Below are 22,804 nucleotides of genomic sequence, written 5' to 3' on the forward strand. Positions count from 1 at the left end.
CAGGTAGCAGCAAGATGAAAGCAACAAAACAACAGTTGAGTGCTCGAGATTGCAGGTTTCGAAAGAAGTTGAGGTACGAGTATCTGCACGAGGTGGTCAGTTCTGCTGAGAAGTCAGTCATCAATCTTCGGGCGGAACTTGACCAGGTAAACTTTTACCACAACACAACAATTCAATTAAATTCTGTTTAGAGCTGTTAAATCTTTACGATGCATTGCTAATTTTTTTGAAAGCTTGCAATGTTATTTGTCTAATGTTATGTCACATCTATACATAATAATAATAATAATAATAATAATAATAATAATAATAATAATAATAATAAGATCATTTGTGCAGCGCCCTATGCCTAGCGTCAGAGGCGCCCCGATAAACAAACTTCAGCACGGCCACCAAAGGCCTGTTCAAACAAATGCTGTATCAATCGCTTCTTAAACATTTCTATTGATGAATGCTGACGGATGATGAGTAACAAACTGTTCCATATTGATGGTGAGCAATATGAAATTATTGGTGAGAGCTGATTTGTTGACTGGTTGATGCAGTTGCAATGATGACGGCAGACGAAGGTGATGGTGAGGATTAACAGTTGAGCGAAAGCGAATGAGTTTGGAAAGATATGGTGGTCGAGATGTTTTGAATGTTTTTTTATGTGATGACAGCAATTTTATATTTGATGCGTTGATACAGTGCAGATGAGCAAGAGATGATGAGCTAGAAGACAAACGATGTAATTCTAAAACAAGTTTAGCTAGTCTGTTTTGAATGAACTGATGAGAGGAAATTAGATACGCCGGAGTTCCATGTAACAGAGAGTTGCAGTAGTCAAGACAAGATAATACAAGACAACGTGCTAGCGTAGAGGCCATTTCAACTGTGAGAATAGGTCGAATGTGGCGAATAGACCAAATAATGTAATTGCATATTTTGATGAGAGCAGAAACGTCAGCTTTGAAGCTTTGAAAATAAGAGACAGGTTAAGAGTAATACCCAGCAGTTTAAGACTTGTTGATGTAGACAGGTTTGATCCAGCAATTGACACGTTGGAAAGTGGAGAACATTTCGTGAGTTGCTGTGGTGTGCCATAAAACATTATTTCAGATTTTCGGGCATTAAGTTGAAGGAAATTAAGTGAACACTATTCCTTTATTGATGAGACGACTTAAGTCTATATGTTGAGAAGAGATATTTTGATGAATAATTTTAGATACTATGCTTGTGTTATCGGCCTATTGATGAAAGGGTGAGCCACAATTGTTGAAGATGTCTGTCAAATGATAGTATTGAAAAGCATTGCTTTTAATACAGAGCCCTGAGGAACTCCGGTAGATAAACAAAAAACAGAGGAGATTTGTGTGCCAAGTTTAACAAATTTTGGGCGGTTTAAAAGATATGGATTGAACCAGGACAAAGATGTGTCGGCGATGCCAAAATCCATTTTTAGCCTTTCTAGGAGTATTTGATGATTAATCGTGTCAAAGGCCGCAGATAAGTCCAGTTAGATCATAGCAGCACAGCCACGGTTACCACACATGTTAGTGAGATTATCATATAAATGGAAAAGTACAGTTTCAGTGCTTAGGTCAGGACGATAGGCAGACGGACTGGAAAGGCGCCAAATTTAAGGAAGAGGTGACCTGCGTAAGGATTCTGTTTGAAGCCAAACGTTCAAAAATTTTAGAAAAAGTAGACAAGTTTGAGATGGGGCGATAGTTTGATGGGTCCGATGGATCAAGATTAGATTTTTTTAAGAGCGGGAAAACTCGGGCAGGAAAAACATCTTTGCTAAAAGAAAGATTAGCAAGTTTTGAGATTACAGGTGCAAAGAGTTACGACAATTTTTTGAGAAGAACAGTTGGCAAAACGTCAAGTGGACATGGCAAGAGAGGAGATGAGTTTTAATACCTCTGGAATTGAAACAGCAGGAAAGGCGTAGAAAATATTTGTTGAATATGGTCTGTGTTTGAAAGGTGTTATGTTATTTGTTTCAATATTGTCTTTGATTGACTGATGTACGTTATTAATTTTTGATATGAAATGATTTGTGAAAGAGTTGACAAGGATTCGCACTCATCATCAGAATAGTGTGGTGGCAGACGAGAAAGAAGGATGTTGTTGAGCGATCGCCAGAGATCACGAGGATTACTCTTAGAGTGAAGCTCTTCTTTAATGTAGTCAATCTTGGATTGCATAATTAACGTTTTAGCAATCTCTTTAGCTTTCTTGTATTCAGTCTGTCTTTCTAATCGACGGCAAGTCCGAACCGCATTTATTGCACTAATTGAAAGTTGAATTTGTTTAGGACGAGTGCTGCCTCGTAGAGACAAACGTCTATGAGGGGGCATATTTGTCGAGGAGATTGGCTGTAGATTTGAGGATAGCAAATGTAAGGTCGTCTACGTCATAATCATTAGGCAAAAGTATATTGCAGAATACTTCAAAGAGTTTTTGTTGAAAAGCAGCGATAACTACGACGCTGACAAACAATGATTAGACGTTTTGGCTTTGATAATGTAGTATCGAAGGATACAAGGCTGTGATCAGAGAAAACACAGTCCATGACTCCGATGTTGTCTATGACGTGTGTATGACGTATACTGATAATACATTACCATGGGAATGGGTGGAAGAGTTGACGTGCTGAAGAAGCCTAAGAGCTTCAGTTGCTTATTCAAGGTGTTATTCAATGACTCTGAGCTGCTCCAGTGCATTGAAATCACCAAAAACGATGAATGGGATGTTGAAATTGGTGATGGTGTCGACATGATCACTGAATTCATTTATCAAATCTGTAGAAACGTAACCTGGTGGCCTGTAGATTGAACTGATGATGAAAGAATATGAATATGTGTTGAATTTAACTGTGAGATTTTCGAAGCCAAGATATTTCATGTCATCAACAATAAAGGTGGCTTTGAGAAGGTTGCTGTGCACAATCGCCAGACCTCCTCCACTCTTGTTCTGAGATGAGCCACGATGACAGTGCAAGATAGTGTACTCCTCTGGGGTCAAACCATATTTTATGGCATTTGGAGCGTCGTATGGTACCCATATTTTCGTGATGATGAAAACATTTAAGTTATTTGCACGTATAACTTTATTAAGCAATAGGGCTTTGTTGACAGCTGATCTTACATTCAAAAGTCCGCACTTCAGCATCGCCTGACGTTTGTTGATGTTTTTCCTCTTCAAAGAAATATTCGTGTGTTTTGAACATAGCCAAACGTTTCCATGTTCTGAAGAAGCAAAACAGAGTTTTCCGACAAGCCCTTGATATATGAAAAAAATTTATTGATAGAAGAAAACTAATAAGCTCCGTACGGCTCCACTTCTGGCTTTTCTCAGACGTGAACGATAATGAAGTATTGCAAACAAAACTCTTAGAAAAATAATAAATAAAAATTAATTTCAGTATTAACAACTTTTTACTAAATTATTAATTATATTAATAAGTGAAAAGCGATTTAACAGCAAATGATGAACGCCGAAAAATTTGAAAATTAAACGTTTATCCGGAAAAGGAGATCGCGGTGTAAACACCGCATAGACATTAATGGATAATGTTCAGCGCTTATTATATGTACTTTATAAATGGTTATCTTCTCAAAATTTTGCAAACGAATTTGATAATGTTGTTTCAATTTTGAAATAATTGATGCAGTTGAAGGAGATATGCATGTTGCTGGATAGGAACCTCCCCCTATCAGAACAACAAGAAGATTTCATCGTCCTACTCAACAGAAGACTTTCCTGACGCTTGTCTTTCAACTATCTAGCCTAACAGATTTTTGTTAAGTTATTACAACTGCAGTCAGTTACCATCAATTCGTCATCGTCGTCATCATATCATCATAATCATGTTATCGACAATTTTACCAATATATTCAACTTCTTTTTTGTCGATATTATTCAATTCAATCTGCCCGAGTAGTTATTACGCTATTTATTCAATTTTTTTTGTAATTACATATATATATATATATATATATATATATATATATATATATATATATTACTAGACATACAATTACATACAATATCGTAACAAAGTGTAAAACAAAATCTCATACACTTACATGCGTCGTATATATATATATATATATATATATATATATATATATATATATATACATATATATATATAGTGTTATTAATATACTTATCAATAATTTTTTAAATAACTGATAAATCCAAAATATGCCGGTAATGTTACGAAATAAAAATAAGATTTTAAACAATTTTGCAGTTTTTTTTGTAAGTGAATTAATTAAAAGTTGAAAATGTACTCGAAACCTTTGATAAACATGTTTGAGAAAGATGATGTGGTTGTTGGATGTTGTGTGTGTTGTTGGATGTTGTGTTTGTTGGATGTTTTGCGTGTTGTTGGAAGTTGTGTATGTTGCTGGATGTTGTGTGTGTTGTTGGTTGCTGTAGCGTGTCGCATGCATTTGGTTGTTTCGGATAGTTCAACTGACCATAATATTGGTTGCAAACATTACAATTTCTTTGTAGTTTTGTACATGGAGTGTGCCTGCATTGCGTTATTGATGTCTAGAAACACACTTTTTAAATATCGGTTGCGAATTATGTAGATGTATTTATTTATTATGTATAAATGTATTTTTGTGCGTGTAATGTTTCAAGTTTGTATGGGGTTCTAAGCATGCTGTCTTGTGGTTCGTAGCATGTTGTTTGTGTGTGTGTGCGGGGGGGGGGGTAAGTTGTTCACTGGCATAAATGAAAAGAGATGGTAGTGGTGGGTGCACGCAACAAACAACTTGTAGGATCATTCAACTTTTTGAAACATAAAATGAAAAGGGGACTGTTACTTTTCCTAATACATACAAATATATACAACACGTCCTCATACAGACAAGTGACAAACGTTTGCCGAATGTAAAGTGTAGCAGACGCACATACACACAACACATCCAGAACATAAAATTAAAGGTTAAAAACGAATAATCCAAGAACGAGAAAAAATACTCTGACTATATTTTCCTCGTCCGATGTTCTAATGAATTTGCGGGCATCTGCTAATTTGTTTCTTACCAAACAAAATCAACACACAAATAATAATAATAATAACAACAATGATGATGATAACGATGAAAACGACGATGATGATGGTGCTAAATATTTTGGACCAGCCAAACTTTGCTGTTTTTGGGAGATTAGATGGAGTGTCATAAGATAAGCATGTTCGTATGTTAGTGTGAATGTACGTTGCAAATGACGCGCGTACTGGTATTGATGCCTCTTACATACGAAACGTATTTCGAGCGTGCATGCTAGAAAGATATAGACACACATACATCGTAGTTAGATTATAAATAAATAATATACCAACATCGTCGTAATCAAAAGTAGTTAGTTATACACGTTTATGAAAGTACATGTGTACTATCAATAGTACGAATGTACTCGCACGCACTTGTACGATGATTGAATCTAAGGTGCGTGTACGTACATGTGGGAGGAAGTTGCATTGAAATCAGTCGATGAAGTTAACGTGAACGACGGTAATGACGTCCATTTTTAAATATAACAATAAAATAATTAATAACTTTCATTTGAATGGGGTTACAGGAAAGTGTTATAAATAAAGGGCAACTTTAAAATACGTTGTCTAAAGTGGTAACATTAAATTCAGATGACCAGAATGATTGTTTTGCAGATTATTTCATCATACCATGGTTACTCAGTCAAACTCTTTTGGGAAAAAATAATTTACAAAATTAAATTTCGACGGCTCTCGACGTTTAAATAATGTTCAGCGCGACGTTGGCGTTCATTGGTGTGCCAAGCGACGCCACACCACACCAAGCCACACCAGAAGTCATCTTCTTGGATGTGTCGATTGAAATGTATTAAAAAGCACCAGTCAGTTGATCGGAAATGAGATGAAGCATCACAGATGATGTGGAGAGCACGTCAGATGCTTATATGCAATTATACGTGTGTGAGTGCGTGTGCTTGATGTAATCTGCATAACGTGCGCATAAAGTGAAGAATGAAACTTGATGTTAATGATCATAATTTATGAACGAAGAAGTAACTGTTCATTCATGAATATTATGTACATGAGCGAAAAAGGTGAATGAATTAAAGGTTTGCTAACATTAAATTTTAAAATAACAAAAAACAAAATGTGCAAATGGGTTTACTCAAAGTCGACAAACGTACCTATCTATCGAACCCCACCACAACTTCCAACAGCGCAAAAAAACATTTCAGCAGAGAAGTCACCAGAACAGACGTCAACTGCAACGTATCACGCCGCATATGGAATTGGCGATATTTAACAAGATTATTACTAAGCATTCATTACAAGTATCAATGACATCCTCAAAGTATCGAATTTGTTCCACAAGACTGAAACCTACTTAAAAAAAAACAAAAATATCAAGGAAAATGAATAAATAAATATTTAATTAATTACATTGTAGACAAAATTTGGAAATTTTTCGTGAGACATAATTAGTTAGAATGACACAAGAGCATGCTTGAAGCAATTTGAACACGTGAACATGTGACATTTGCCTCATAATAATTCAACCAGCAGTACCAGAGAGGCCCTACAAAGAACCGTTTAAAACGAGAACTCCTGAAACTCAAGTGCAATAACTGTCCCTTGTCATTCAGGAGTTTCAATTTGTAAGAAATTAAAGTAGAGAGGGTTAGCGTGCGATGGCTTGATGACGATATGCGAACAGTTGATTGTGTATTTCGTGAAACAGACCAGATAGAAATATAGGATGGATTCAGATCAGATACAACATAGACGGAAGAGAACAAGACTTACTGATTTTATTCAGCGGGTTACAAACTAAAAAACTTTGACGTCCCGATTTAAAATGATTCTACCACAACGTGACATGTGCACAAGTAATTATTTGATTGGATTGATCGTTTGATTGAATATTTGGTTGAACTTTCAATAGCAAATAACTGTTTGGTTGATTTGAATGTATTAACATTTGCAAACAAAACCAACCAGTAAGCCAAAATGCGTATTCGAGTGCACGCCCTCATGTGCACCAGCAGGAACACTTAGACGCTCGTTTTGTGATGTTGTTCACAACTAAAAATAAAATAAAAATGTGTTTCAGAGGTAGATGTTTGCCGTGTTGTCTGTCAGTGATGAGGATTATCTAGATGATTAAAAAGATCGTGACGTAGGTGATAATGATGTAGATGGTGGTGATAAAGATGAAGATGACTAAGTGATTAATGTGTTGGAGGACCTCAGGTATTTATACATTCCAATTCGGTTCATATACAGATTGAAGGTTGATGAGTAAATAACGACCAATAATAAAATAAAACGGATAATAATAAAAATAAAGATAGTAACAAATGGAAACGCTCGTATATGGTAAATAATTCAAATTGATACAACAATTATAAAACTGAGTGATCAGATGCTTCAACAACTGCAGACCGAGATGATTGTTGCTGTTGTTGGTGTTGCTGCTGTTGCTGTTGTTGTGTTATGGTTTCATTTGGAAAGTAGATGCTCGGTTCTGTATTGCAACGTTTCATTTTGTTTTTTGACTTTTTCAACATTGTTGCCTTTAGAGAAAAAAAATTGCGTTTAGATAAAATCAATCAACTCATAACAACGGTGAACGTAAGTGTTTGAGGTTTCGAATGTAGAAGTTAATATAATTAACATAAAATATTGTGATAGCGAGGATCACTCGAGCACCAAGCATCTACGAAAACTTCATCATCAACGGTATAAGCATTCACGATTTTCATCGAGCAATTAATTCTGAACAAAAAACTAGTGAAACCTTGAGAGCAGATCTGAGCACCACCACCTGACCAGCCGGTTGGATCCAAGGTTCGCCATCAACCTGCACTGGAAGGTCAGCCAACAACTGGATTCGAATCTGGTCATTGTAAGTCATGTGTGTCTGTGTTCGTGTCTGTGTGTGTAATTGTGTCTAGTTACTAAGAGTGATACAATAATAAGTGATTTGACCTCGCGTTAAGTCGTGTTTGGGCAACTGTGACGCGACAATAGTTGTGCTAAAGATTAAGTTACGATATTCATAAATTTGTCTTTTTACAAATTTCGCGAAAAAAACATTTGATGAAACATAAAAAGAAATGAAATGTTGAAAATCCTTACATGCCCTCCTTGTGCAATTCTGATGGCGCTTCTTAGACCGCTCTGTATCTGCCCCATGTGCACCACTCCAGTCAATCCTACGACCTCCAACATGCCATCGTAGTGGGTTGGTTTTGCAAACTGGTCCTCCTTCTCTGGACCCCACAAGTTCGCTCCCGAGGCCCAACTAAGTGTCGAATGGTTTTGATTGTTGTTCGCTTGCTAATAATAATTATGATGAATTATGAATAAAAAAAATAACAAATGTTGAAGATGGTGAATGTGATTAAGTTGGATGATTAGTTGGTTAACACACAGTTAGATGATTAGTTGGTTTCCATAATGCAGATAGATAGTTTGCACAAAAGTTGAAAATTGCAAATTTTTGTGAAGTTACTAACTTATGTTAAGTTATGTTTGATATTCAACTTTCAATTTCATTCTACCGTTATTAAACTTTTGTTGGCAGCCGAACCAAGGCATAAAATTTGTTGTCAATCAATGAAAGAATTGTTAGAGGTAGTATTTACACAATGGTTGGTTTTCTAACTTGTTTTTAAAATGTTTCCCATCAGAAAGCATCACCTCGAGTAAAAAGTGAATCAACAAGCTATTAACACAACCTCATCGGATATCTGTGATGCAACTGATTCAGGGAAAGTTGCATTGCTCGCGTTAGTGGACATCAGGGCAGCATTTGATACTATGAACCACGAAGTTCTGCGGAAGCGTCCATCGATTTCATATGGTATCAATCGATTAATGATGCTTTAAAGTGGTTTAGTCGTTGGTAATGGCGACTCGGATTCAGTTATAACATCCTTGGTTTGTGGCATTCTGCAAGGCTCGATTCTCGGCCCCCTCTGCTGTACCGTACATGTTACACATAGCTGACATTGTCAAAATGGCTGAAACATACGAACTACTTTGTCATCTATGTGCCGATGGTTCTATTTAGTTCGCCGAACTCACAAGATATTACCTAAAGACTTTGGTATCATTCTTGACGTAGATCTTTCTATGGAAAAGTGTGTAAATTTGCTCTGCCCGAGCAATATAACGTTATTTGACATTTGATTTAGCATAAACACTTGCTTCTAACTTTTTTGCAAAATAATTGATAATTGCAACTCAACTATATATGGAATAAAATCATCTCGCCTGGATTTTATTCAGACAACTATGAATGCTGCTGCTAGATTTTTTGCCAGGACTCCAAAATTCGAGTCAATATCGAGCTACATACAAAATGAATTGGCTTTGTATGCCAATGAGAATTAAATTTAAAAGTGTAGCTTTGATCTGATTATAATAGATGATTGTCTTACAGACGATGCACCAGTCTACTTAAGAGAAATTTAGAAGCTCTTTACTGAAGTGACTGACGGTGATCATGTACCTACGCCATTCAAATTTGCTCATTTTGGAAAAAGACGGTTTTCAATTTCTTCTGTCAAGATTTGGAATCAATTACCTGCCAAACAGAAGATCAACATCAAGATTGGCCGTGATAAATTCACTAATTGGTTTAATATTTCTTGTTTAACAACCAGGAGCAGGAAAGCGTCTCTGAAATTTGTTCATACAAAGCGTTTTACATATTTTGGATACGATACGTTTACCAATTAATCATTTGAAATTCAATGGTTTATAACCTTTAAATTAAATTGAACAAAAACTAGATACCAGGTCGCTTTTTTATAAATTTTGATATTAAAATGTTGCGATACTTAATTCATTAGGTTAAGAACAACGTCTCATTAAAAGGTTACCATTAATACTATATATTTAGATAATTTGATTTGATTCTGCTAACATATACTGCTACAAAAAACAGAACATGAGGTCGAAGACGTGCTGATTACATAAACCTACTCCACTAGAAAGGTTTCTTTTCTATGTCCAAACTATCGAGCAGAGAGAACTGAACGTAAATAAATACAAAAACGCCACATCAAGATGTTTTCAAAGACAGTTGTTTTACTTGAGCCTTCTCCGTGATGTTGACATCCATTTTTATTCATATTTATTAATAATCAACATTTTCTAGCAGTCCATTAAAAACATTTAAAAATGTAAATAATAGGTTGTTTTGATTTTTAATTAGAAGTATATTAAACGTGATTATGTCTAATGCTGCCGCTGCTCTTGGCAGATGTCTGTTCCTTTCTAGACTGGACAACTGATGGCAAATTTCATCGGGAGGCTGCAGACTACCCAGAATAAGACCGCTCCACCGATCTTCAATAAACCTCTTTGTTTCAGCTCTTCCACTATCTTTCCAATGTTTCCTTTAAAATATTGTTATAAAAATTCCCAGCTTACCTTTACGGTCTCTTATCCCGCCACGAACATGCTAGATTGCTCCGCGCATCCTCTACTGGTTTCTTATACATTCCTTTTGCCAAATCCCACCTCACTAGCCGCTGCTTTTGTCGCGTCGCTCCAAGTGTCTGCATTGCGTTACCTCTTGAATTGAAACAATGTTCCTCGTTGAGCGTCTTTAAAAAAAGTCTAAGGACTCGTCTTTTAAACACAGGCTCCAGGCGCCTCTGAAACACCTGTGCGAATCGGCGCTATAAAAATGCTCATATTATTATTATTATTATAGCAACCTGAGTATGTTGAGAATGATAACTCCTTCGACAGGTGGTACGTCAACTGATTTCCCATCAACTTCCAAGCGAATAGCTTTGTGCAGGTCTTTGCATGATCGTTTGTTGACCATTTTTCGTAGGCCTATCTTGAAGTACATGCTCTTGTTGTGTAGTCTGCATGTTGTTGAATTTTTCATGTCACGTGCGTCTTTGATTTTGTTCATTCCTTAATAACAAACTACCGCAAATAACAAAAGCAGTAATGAAACCAAAACAAAAATTAAAAAGAATCAAGCGACAGAATATGATAAACTCTTATACATCGAATTAATAATGACTCTAGTAATTGGTTCTAAAAACATTAAAGATTTTTTACAATATGTTATGAAATGATTAGAAAGCTAATTTGTATTGCACCAGGGTTGATAGCAGTAAATTAAATAAATAACGCACGCCGCTGTTAAAAAGTTAAAACTAAAAAAACAAGAGAAATTTGTTGAAAAGTTTAAGAGGAAGTTTGAACGGAAGTCAGGAAACCTGCTGTTGAACTTGTCTGGGTTCTCTTCCCTGGCCATGTGGAAGTCAAGGCAGAGATCAGCATCGATGCCTATGCCAAAGTAGTTGTTCATGACAAAGATGGACGTGGGGTCCTCGTTCAGTTGTGTCGTGTTCGTGTCGTTAGCGATTGCAACTTTCACGTCGTCGACATCTTTCTCGTTCGGGTGGAATATTACTGTCCACCTTAAAGTATCCAACATTAGTGATTATGAAATATGCAGCAGAAGATTTCCATCTACATTAATGCATTCCTACATTTAGATTTAATTCACTTCATTTCTGCTTATTTAAAATTTAAAACCTCAATGTATTTGAAGAATTTCTTGTTTAATTCGTTTTTGCCCTATTAAAGATAGCCGCCATCTGCATTTATTTCATGAGACTATAAAATGCTATAATTCAATAGGCTTTGTGTGAATTATTCTATCTAAATAACAATTTTTGATCATTAATTTGAATATATTATTATTATATTCGTGTAAATGATGCTTTCAATCTCAAAAACATAAAATTAATCACCACAGTCAAAAACATCACCATCACATCACAGCAAAGCACAGTACACCACTACACATTACCATCACAGCATATCACTTCACAGCACATCACCATCACATCACAGCAATCTTATAGATATGCATTAGTTCAACTTGAACACATTCGAACATCAGCAAATCCCATGGACAACCAACCGATCCAGTTTGATGTCCTCCGCCTCAATGACGTCCCTCAAAAGAGATAATGGATCCTCGGCCCCCGTGTATCCTGGTCCCCACCTCAAGACGCGGGCTAAGTCGTTGCCTGTGTTCATTGTTTATTCATCAAAATATGACATTTCAGCCAGTCTTATTCAAACTTTATTCTTCCTAACAGTGATGTTTATAAGTTGATCACTCTTCAAGAACGAGTTATTTAAAAAAATGTGACTGTCTTGAAATATTTTATTTATGCAAATTCCCGTGCATCGATATGAAGTTTGAAAATTCCTGTTAACATTAATCAAAACAGTTTTTTTACTGAATAGACAGCAAACAAATAAATTAAGCATTAAGCAAATTTCGACAAATATTGTAACATAATTTTAGTATACAGTAGTAATATGCTCACATCATTCAAAGTACATCAATGTTTAACCATTAACCATTTAAATTAACCAACTCAAATACTAATGTACGAAATAATATTTGTAAGCCAAAAAATTAAACTATTTCGGAAAAATAAGTTAAAAAAAATGTTACTTCTAGAATAAGGAATACAACGTAAAAATATTCAACTTATTCTTTATAGAATTTATTTTTTAATAACTTTTTTTAGTTTTTTAGGTTAGAAGAACACCTGAAGCAGAAGGTATCTTGCATGAATTTATTGAAATTTCGCCATCTTGTTGTTTGAAGTTAGTTTATGAAATGTCATTTATATTAAACATATTTTGTGCTATTAAGAATGCATTTTTCTGACACGTTGTTTATTAAAGTTCCTTTTTTGACACGAATTCATGATTAAGAACTCTATCCTTTTACAATTCTAATCACATGCGGACATTTCAGAAGCTGCATTGTTAAAAAATGTTTAAAATGAAAAAATAAAAAAGACCAGTTCCAAGGGGAATAACAGCCATAGGAGGGGACTGACAGAGAGCATCTTGCCCCACATTATCCAAGCAGGAAAGAGCCCAACCCACCGATCCGTCCCCACCGCACACCAAAATTTTGAAACGGGGCAAGTTACGGAACACGTACAATCTAATATTTTAAGTAAAATAATATATTTGCTGAAACAATCTGTAAGAAGGTCAAATCGATACAACATTAATTTATGAATCTTAATATGAAATAAACAAATCCTATAAATCAATAACAATTTCAGACCTAACTAGACCGAAAGAAACTGACTTAAGCTAAAAAATTCTCACCCTGGCAAGGGCCCTCCATTCATGAGATCATAAACTTGGTGAGGATTGAGAAGTTTTCTGAATGATCGGATCAGTTCCATGCCCTGTTGTCCACCACTTTTAACATTAACCAAAACCAAAAGCGGCGTGGTCGATGATTGAATCATAAGGGGCTGTTGTGTGACAGTTGTGTGCGTTGCTATTTATATGGTGCAACGCAATCTATAAACTCAACAGCGAAATGACTACTTCATCAGTTGAAACTAGTTTCAAAATTTATTACATTTATTTAAAAAAAAAACAGTCGTGATCTAGCTAAGATTGAAAAAAATTTTATCGTTGAACTCGCAGTCAGAAAAACCTTCAAACCTTCCAGAACGGGCAAAGTTTGTTTAATGTCTGCATCGACGCATTTACAACAAATTAAATTATAAAACCGCAACGAAATGAAACCTGTATATTTGGTAAAAGTAGGACAAGAATTTGCTTGTCATCAAAAGAAGCCTCCTGCAGCAGTTTGTACGACCTGGATGCCCTCTCCGTACTGCAGTACATGAGCACCAACGAGCCATATTCGTAATATATCACATCAAATTTTGACCACTTGTTCTCTATTCACAAATACGTTATAATCAAAGTATAATCAAACTATCAACAAAAAGAGTAAATTAATTATATGCCAATCACATATCAGAATGGTTGTGATCAAAACAATGTTGAAAATCGTGCTGCAGTGAAATTACAAAAATTAATAAAAAGTTGGAAAAGATGCAACAACTAGTATTTTTTGAGAATTGAGAATTCGAACCTCTGCCAATGATGTCGAGTAGTATGTGCTCATATTGTCTTTGTGAGAGGTTGGTTGGTAAATTACCTACATACATGGCAATGTTGGGTCCGTGTGGATCGTCTTTCTGTTTTATGTAGAATCGTGTCATTCTGCTCTGTCTAAGGCATTCCTAAAGTTACAGTTAAATTTAAATCGTTTATATTTATTTATTCTGGAGATCATTTTGCATTTTATAGCTTAGGCAGATTCGATTGTAATAAAGGCAATGATGCATAATAAAAAACCAATAATAAGCTACAAAGTTATTTAACGTAATTAACCTCATTACAATAACGGATATTTGAACGAGTTGACACGGGGCAATAATATATTATTTTAAAATATTTGGCAAAGAAAGAGTGGCCAACCTTCCTGCTTCGTTGCATGATTAGAAAAGGTTTGTCGTCTTCACTGAGTTCTCGTTCTGAGACACCTTTGTCTAAAACAACCTCCACTAGAGTGAATTGACTGGGGTTAGCGTTCTGGTTGAAAAATAGATTATCAATCAACCAATTATTATGATATTTCGCAAAGATGTTATATACAACTACAGGAACAAAGGCCTGGATTAAACAAATTCTCTGTATAAACTGCAACAAGTGCTGGATCGTACAAATTCTTTATATAATCTGCAACAAGTGCTGAAGATGATTGAAAAATTGATATAGGTCCTATACTCTCGAGAATGAATTGGAAACGTTATATTATTCTAACTTTAATAAAATAATTAACGACGACAAGAATTTGATTAGAAATATTGAGAAATGTAATAAAAAACTATCCAACACTAGAAATTCGGTACATTTAATAAATCACTGCATTCATTATGGTCTTTTACTAGCATGTTATATATATATATATTATATATATATATATATACACCAAAGTGTTATATTACAACCATAATATATGTAATTAACTTAGTTACAAACTCAACAATGCGGAAAATGCTGTGATATTTCTTAATAACTAAATATACAACAGTCTGAACTCAAATGTATATATATATATATATATATATATATATATATATATATATATATATATATAGAAAAGAGATACAAAACGCGTGTAGCCTAAAACGAGTTAGGTGTTACAATTTGTGCACCCTTGGTCTTGGTGAGATATACATACTCGTACTTCTTTCAGTAGCAGGTCGACAAATTCTCACTCTTATACATAATTGCGGATATATATATAATTTCACCAAAATAGTTCAATTTACCCCAAAAATATAATAAAATAAGAAAATTCAACAAAGAAACTGACTTCAATTCCAAACTTGTGCAACGCAAGACTGATGAGTTCTTGAGCACTACTTTCCTGCTGCACGGGAATGTGTTTGAATGTTACATCCGCTTTTGGAGAGATGTCACTGTTAAATAATTTCTTTTTTTGTCATTTTCATCATAACTTACACCGCAGTTTTAATTAATATATGACAATCAATAAATATTAGCATACCAGAATTGTTCAGTGAATGTTCATTCAAAAAGATCACCGACAATAAAAGTTTGAAATCTCAATGGATAATCAACATAAACTAATTTTTTGTGTTAGGTGAGCCTATTATGCACAATTTATAAATTTTTCCCGTTTGAAGATCTCACATTGTTACGGGACTACCTGGACCAAGATGGTAGTAACAAAACCGCTCGTATCGATTCCTCAGCCATCATAATCTACATCATCCAACATCATAATTCAAACCAATGTTGTTACCACCGCAAAAAATTATCGAACTATACAGCTAGCATCCAAATCACCTCAGTCCTTTGGGATAAATTCTGATGTATCCTTTGTTGGCGTCTTGTTCTCTGTACCTCAGGAGCACAGCGGTCTTCTTGCCATGCTTCATGGAAACCTGTCCATGCAGAGGCTGGGTTAAGTCCAACACCTTCTCGCCTGATTCTGTGGCGTTTTGTTGTCACCCTCATAATTATTATGTTTTCATGTGAAAAAAACAATTTTAAATGAAATTTTATCTGTTTGGTGATCCCGCAATTGTTTTACGTTTTAATGATTTGGCAACAAAATATTACACGTCCGAAATTGATCTTTCAATTACTTCCTTCAAAAGAACAGCTTTCACTGAATTTTTACATCATCTCATTTTGCATCCAGCAATTGCATTTCTTTGCGACCAACTTCTTATTATTCATTATATTTAACAATCTCCCTGCTTTTCCTTTTCCAATCGAATTTTTTATGCCAAACTAACCACTTTCTGTAATTACATTTATTGTACAGTGTAGACATTCCAAAACCGGTTCTCAAAATATTTCATTCACATCTCTAAGTCATTTTTTGCGTACTTTTTTTCGTTTTATTTTTTGTGTGTTAAGAATTTTTACCAACAAACTGTTTATAATGCCTCACTTCTAATATCATGTTGACAAATTATTTTTTTTTACAATATTTAGCACAACTTTACAAATATTCATTCCCAGATTTCAAATCATCAAAATATCTTTTCGAAACAATAACACTACTTATTTCATCCATTTTTTTGTCTCACATGGTAAACAAAAAACTCTGACTCCTGAAACAAACCCATAAATTATTTCAGCTATCCTACTTAAACATTTTAACTGTGTAAATGAGTTCATTAAACAAATGAAGAATATTGAGCAGTTTTCATCAAAAAAATAAAATGAATTTTTTTTGGTGAAAATGACTGATAAAAAATTATTGGTGTAAATATTTGAAAAATGAAATAATTAAACATCAATGTTATAAACATCAAAAGAAACCATTCTCAGTGGCTTCTGAAATGGAGAAATTGTTGGGGTCATCAGATATGTGGAATGTTCGGAGAGCTGCTTCCTGCATCGTTCAATTCACGTTGTAATTATTATCAGTTAAATAACGCTAATAAAGCTACAAATGTGAGATTTACAAATATTCAACTGTGAACTTAATAAGCTTCATCCAGAAAAAAATTATAACAGGCAACTATGAGCAACAACTGACCAATAACATTTGAGCAGGGGCTTGTTTCGGCACTACAGTCAGTCGATGTTGTTTTCGTTTGAGAGAACTATTTCCATCATATAATTGGACTATTTCTGATCGGTCGAATATTACGGTTTTATTATTTATCCCAATTATTATTAACAATATTAGCAAAATCAAATTTTAAGCGTAGCGTCTTGTTCTCTGGTTGTCTGGGTCCATCCAACCTCGAATCACTAGCGAAACTTACAAAAGAAAGTTACATATGCCTTTCATTTTCATCATCAAAGTTGTTTAACGGTGCATTTAAGAATCAACATCACCAATCAGACGCCTACGAGATCACATAATCGTGCCATGTCATCACGTGACCCCACCATATAGCATTACTACATGACTTCCGGTTAGCCACTTTCACGACATGATTTGTAATTTCTTTTACAAACTCTGCTTCCAGGACCTGAGCAATAATAACCCAACCATGCAGACTGCCTTGCTCGCAACAGCTTGGGTTGTTTTTCATAGCTACGAAAGTTGCAATGCAGCTTCAATCACTGACATCAGTCAAACACCTCGTTTAAAAAATTATTGACCAACATCGATAATTCATATCCATGTTTTGGTGAAAAAAATTAGTAAGGAAAATTGAAGCAGTATCAGGACTTTTTTACTTCAACCTTCCCAGAAACGCATTGGTACTTAAACGCATTTGTATCTTGAATAGATATTGATTAAAACATGTAACTCATCTATAAAGAGTAAATAATAATTTTTTGAAAATTTGTTTTAATAACCTGGCCATTGAACGAAATTAATAATTATGACGATGATAATAATGATGATAATGACAGTGACTAAAATTGATGATGATGATAATGATGATGAGAAGGATGATGATGATAGTGATGATGAGAAGGATGATGATAATGATGCCAACATCTACTACACTCCTTCTTACCTTCTTCCCTCTCCTTCTCCTTGATTTCTTTTGGAGATTTCTTGTCCACTTCGTCGTCCACCTTCGAGTCACTCGTCATGTCAAACTCGGGAACTGAATAAAAAGTTTCATTTACATTTTTATTGAATTGTAAATCATATCAATTTTTTACAACTATTTTGACATAGGATAATGGCCACTTAGTGAAAATGTAATTAACTGTAATTTTGTATAATAATAATTAATACTAATAACAATTTTATAAACAACAATATCAAAATATAAAGCGCCACAAACAGAGCAGCTTCATAGGAGCCAAGTTAGTGTATATTGTGCATCACCAGTCAGCAAACCAGTCAATATTCAATCAGTCTGTGTATGTCAGCTAGTCATTCAGTCAGCCAGCCAACCAACAAACCAACCAGCTAGTAAATCAATCAATCAACCAGCCAATTAATCAATCGACCGACCAATTTATTAATCAGCCAACCAATCTACTCTTTCATCTATGAATAGTTACAAACCAGTTCTCTTAGGCAGTCCAAAAAGAATTTCTTGCGGTACATCCATGCGGGGTACAGTGACGCTGTAGGGGGGCAGCATGATGTCCCTCAGACAGCCAAAACTGCATTCTGATGGCAACTGTTTGTAACAGGTTGCGTGTGCCTGCAAGTTTCAGGAAACATACGAATGAATGAATGAACAAACGAACGAACGAATGATGTTATTAACATGTTCTGTAACAATTTATAACGTGTTTAGCAATCTACTAATAAAACTCACAATTTTTAGCGTATTTGTAAAACACACACACTTACACACACCCACACGCAAAACACATATTTAAAACGTATATTTAATATTTAACTTAAGCAACAAGTTATCCACTAACATTTTAAAATATAAATTAAACACAAATGCAACGGAAAAAATGAAATGAGAAATGAAACGGATATGACACGACATTAAGAAACACATAAGAATATGAAAAGAACACGAGAGTGCGTAACAGAAGATGAAAGAACAGAAGATCATATAAGAGATGACGAGGGAACAGGAAAGTAAACAACTCACTGTGACTCCGCACCACTCGCATCTCATGCCCGCCAGACATTCAGCAGACCAGCATGTCTTCTTGCAGTGGAAACATTTTGAATTTCCCGCCAGGTTTCCCTCTCTCCAGTGATGGTACTGCACCACGCACGACTGCTCACACCAGCGTGGCAATAATAAGTTAATATGCTAATGTCAATGATCGCACTAACATTTTATAATTCACTCCAAACATTTATTAAAATGTTTATAACATAACACAATAAAGGGTGCGAACTATAAGTCCCTATTGCCTCCATAGCAGATAATGTACGTAAAGATGCTGAATGACATCACAAAAAAATTTGGCACATAAAATAGACTCAAATGAAGGTTAAAATTATAAGGCGCCAAATACCAAAAATTACATTAAAATAATTTAAACTGAATACCACAAGACTGGTGAAAACATTAGCATTTCAAAAGCATTAAGAAATACGTGAAAATGCCTGGAAACATGAGAAAAAACGTGAATGTTTACATGCAAATGTTTGTGATATTTTGCATTCTGAAATGTCTTCAGACAATACAATGTCAAACTGATGCAGAAGGAGAACTACAATAAATGTACCTTAATAACACAATAATTGAAAACGTCCCGTTAACAAAAAACAAAAAAGTATATCAACCACTAAATGAAATTTAAACATTTCTCACGTTGAAGATTTTCATGTCATTTAAATTGGTTAGCAATTAAGAAGTGCTGTATTTAAAATGTTGAATAAACTTTACACGAACAGTAAAAAAATTATTTACATTACAGAATATAGACTTGGGTAGTTATTTTTCATGATTGGATTGCTGAGAAATACGAAGCAACATACCACTAATAAAAAAGAAATGAAAATATAAATAGAAACCTCAAACATCACTAACAACAACACTAACAACAACACTAACAACAACAGTAACAACAACACTAACAACAACACTAACAACAACAGTAACAACAACACTAACAACAACACTAACAACAACACTAACAACAAACAACGCTAACACCGACAACAGCTTTATGTAAAGGAGAACAGCTTTCAGACACAAAAAAAACCACAACTTCAGATGGGACATTTGAGCATTCAATCAGTCTGTTTCATGGGACAAAATACAGAACAACATAACTTGCATCTTACCAAGACCTAACTCCAAATAACTCACACACACGCAAACACACATATGCGACAGATATCATACATGCTTCAACCAACACAACGTAATAGATATCGTAAGCACATGCTCCAACCAACACGACCTGATAGATACGAACAAACCAACGAACGAACAAACGAACGAACAAACGAATGAACGAACTAACAAACGAACAAGTAAACGAACAAATGAACGAACAAACAAACGAACCAGATCTTTGTTTGGAACGTAAGTGGCACATTCCTTGCAATCACTTACAGCGAAATCCTGGCAGTCAACGTGGGAATAGTACTCACAAACTGTGTCGGATGCAATCATTATTATCATCATTAAGTGATATTAAATTTAATTGGAACGAGTGAATGAGTGATGTAGTCATGTAATGCGCTGATATAATTATATCATTAATGATGTAATGTAATGATTGATTTAACCATTCAATTTGGATGTAATGATGGAAGTACTAATGTAACCATCTAATTAATGCTTTGGTATAATTATGTTAAGTAGTGATGTAGTTATGTGAAATAGTGATGTGATCATGATGAAATTTGTGACGTATTTGTGAGAATTGCTGACGTAATCATGAAAAAATTATTTCAATAAATTATTAATTGTTTACGCGTTCTTTTTAGAAACACTGCAGGATTAAAAATTTGTTCAAAGACATTCGAACGCAAAAATCATTCACTTATTAAGATGTGATACTCGATGTCATTCAGTGAAACATTATAATTTGCTGTCAATAGAGTTAACACAACTGAATTTTAACATTTTTTTATTTGATTTCATAATTTGCTAGAAAGTCTTCATTTACTTACTCCGTCATTAACTTGACCTAATAAATGCAGTACAGTACAAAAATAGCAATCGTCATGCAATCGGGCTGCAACAATCATTAGACTACTCAGCATTATAACGACACATGAAAAGATGCAGCATTAAGCAACGCGTGTTTAAAATTAGACAACATATTCATTGAAAAAAATGTGACTGATGCATGACAGAAGTGAGCAAGTTCATTTAAATGTTCGTTGAAATCCTTCAGAAAGCAAACTTTGAAAGGGTCAAGACGGCAACGTCCAGCTGATCAACATAACAATAGCTTAAAGATGTAAAGAAGAAATGATGAAATGACGAAAATGATAAGAGAGTTGAAGAGTACGAACTTTCACATCGAATGGCAAGACTGTCCTCCAGCCTCTTCCTGCACAGATTGCAAAACTTCCTTTTGAACTGACCGGGCTCCGACCAGCAGTGGGCCACCGGGTTCTAACGCAAACAAAACAATTGAAACACATTGAGTTATTCAAAGTTCATTAGATGAATTTATTATCAAAAAAATTTTTTATTATTACTCAAATATAAATTTTCTATACCACGTTTTCCTTTCATTAATTTAAATTCATTACCGTTTAAAAAAAAATTATAATTGTTTCTTATCTGAAAACTCGGAGTGGACGCTTTGTTGGTGAATTGTGTAGGTGAATTAATGGCGTAGATAATTTCGAGAGGTGTAAATGAATTGTGAATGGATGTTGACGCAATCCAGGTGCATTTAGATGAATTGTGGATGGAGATGAATTGTGGATAAATGTAAAGGCAATTTGGAAAGATATAAATTGTGGGTGGTTGTAGAAAAATTGTAGATAGACGTAGATGAACAGTAGATGAATTCAGATCATTTGTTCGTGAATTCTGAATGAATGTAGCGAATTGTGAACAAATGTTATTGAATGTGTACGAATTTTGAATGGATGAAGATGAATTGTGAATGAATGTAGATGATACACCTTGATCATATTGGAAGCAATACTGGAACATGGAGACACAACTGTGCGTAGACATCTGTCATGCACAACGAAGTTGCAAACTGTTGTTGACGAAAATATTTTAATATTCATTTATTAGTTACAATATTTTTAGCACATTTAAAATAAATATCAACATTTGAATGACATAATTACATGTCATTAAGTCGTCCTGCTAAGCAATTAAAACATTCTATATCTATTAGTTATTTCTTTAATAATCTGATCAATGGAATGCAGTTTCGATAACAATTAGTCAACAACTCAGTTAGAAGATCGAGTGACGTTTTTGTTCTCTTTAGTTCCGACACATACGAGTGAATACCTTATTTTTAATTGCATATAACCTTCCAAAATATCGTATCATCTTCCAACGGCTCCGCAACTGTTTATGCACACAAACTTATGAACCACATATTTTTAGGAATAAAATGAAAGTGGAAAACGTGGCACCTTCACAGACGTATCCTTGTCCTATGAGGCCCCAGAGCATATCCGTGCAGTGGTGACAATATGTTGGTCGGTGGAAGGTTTTTTTAATGAAGAAGTGTCCGTATCCTCTCTCGACGTCCGCTCCAACGGAAGCATTATTATTTTCGCCGGCTATGCCATCCATCGGGGAATCGGCCGCCATTTTCGCTTAAAATTGTGACGACTTTGCGTGCGAAACTGAGGCTGTGGCTGGTAACATCCGTATTCGAAACGCAGACGAAGTGGGTGAACGTTCAAGTTTTATAAGGTTTTAAACAGGTCATTTTGTTGATATTTAAAGATTGATCTGAATATACAAAAATAAAACTCGTCCGACATTATCAGGAACGACCGAATATATTTTCTGCTCAGCACACACGGGCCACCACGTATAG

At 34.8% G+C, this 22,804-nt stretch overlaps 4 protein-coding genes across 4 annotated transcripts; all 4 read right to left on the minus strand.

The window, feature by feature from the left end:
- Positions 1–689: 689 nt before the first annotated feature.
- HELRODRAFT_145270 (hypothetical protein) lies at positions 690–905 on the minus strand (the record flags this gene model as incomplete). Its single annotated transcript, XM_009020908.1, has 1 exon — positions 690–905. A coding segment is annotated over one exon (216 nt), but the record flags the coding sequence as incomplete, so codon positions are not given.
- A 678-nt stretch (positions 906–1,583) lies between these two features.
- On the minus strand, positions 1,584–1,829 carry HELRODRAFT_81202 (hypothetical protein; the record flags this gene model as incomplete). The annotated part of the gene is made up of 1 exon (XM_009020909.1): positions 1,584–1,829. A coding segment is annotated over one exon (246 nt), but the record flags the coding sequence as incomplete, so codon positions are not given.
- Positions 1,830–2,679: 850 nt separating this feature from the next.
- Positions 2,680–4,306, minus strand: HELRODRAFT_174420 (hypothetical protein; the record flags this gene model as incomplete). The annotated part of the gene is made up of 2 exons (XM_009020910.1): positions 2,680–3,269; positions 4,294–4,306. The coding sequence occupies 2 exons, from the start codon at positions 4,304–4,306 to the stop codon at positions 2,680–2,682; spliced, it is 603 nt and encodes a 200-aa protein (XP_009019158.1).
- Positions 4,307–7,404: 3,098 nt separating this feature from the next.
- HELRODRAFT_81183 (hypothetical protein) lies at positions 7,405–22,554 on the minus strand (the record flags this gene model as incomplete). The annotated part of the gene is made up of 22 exons (XM_009020911.1): positions 7,405–7,575; positions 7,800–7,898; positions 8,141–8,306; positions 10,735–10,890; positions 11,254–11,457; positions 11,967–12,075; positions 12,868–13,016; positions 13,187–13,338; positions 13,619–13,776; positions 13,974–14,124; positions 14,363–14,476; positions 15,264–15,369; positions 15,761–15,899; positions 16,748–16,816; positions 16,964–17,062; positions 17,368–17,396; positions 18,407–18,552; positions 18,961–19,092; positions 20,338–20,426; positions 21,297–21,399; positions 21,921–22,000; positions 22,392–22,554. 22 exons carry the CDS (start codon positions 22,552–22,554, stop codon positions 7,405–7,407), a joined length of 2,784 nt encoding a protein of 927 aa, XP_009019159.1.
- Positions 22,555–22,804: the final 250 nt, after the last annotated feature.

Source organism: Helobdella robusta (assembly GCF_000326865.2).
Source record: "Helobdella robusta unplaced genomic scaffold HELROscaffold_29, whole genome shotgun sequence".
NCBI lineage: Eukaryota > Metazoa > Annelida > Clitellata > Rhynchobdellida > Glossiphoniidae > Helobdella > Helobdella robusta.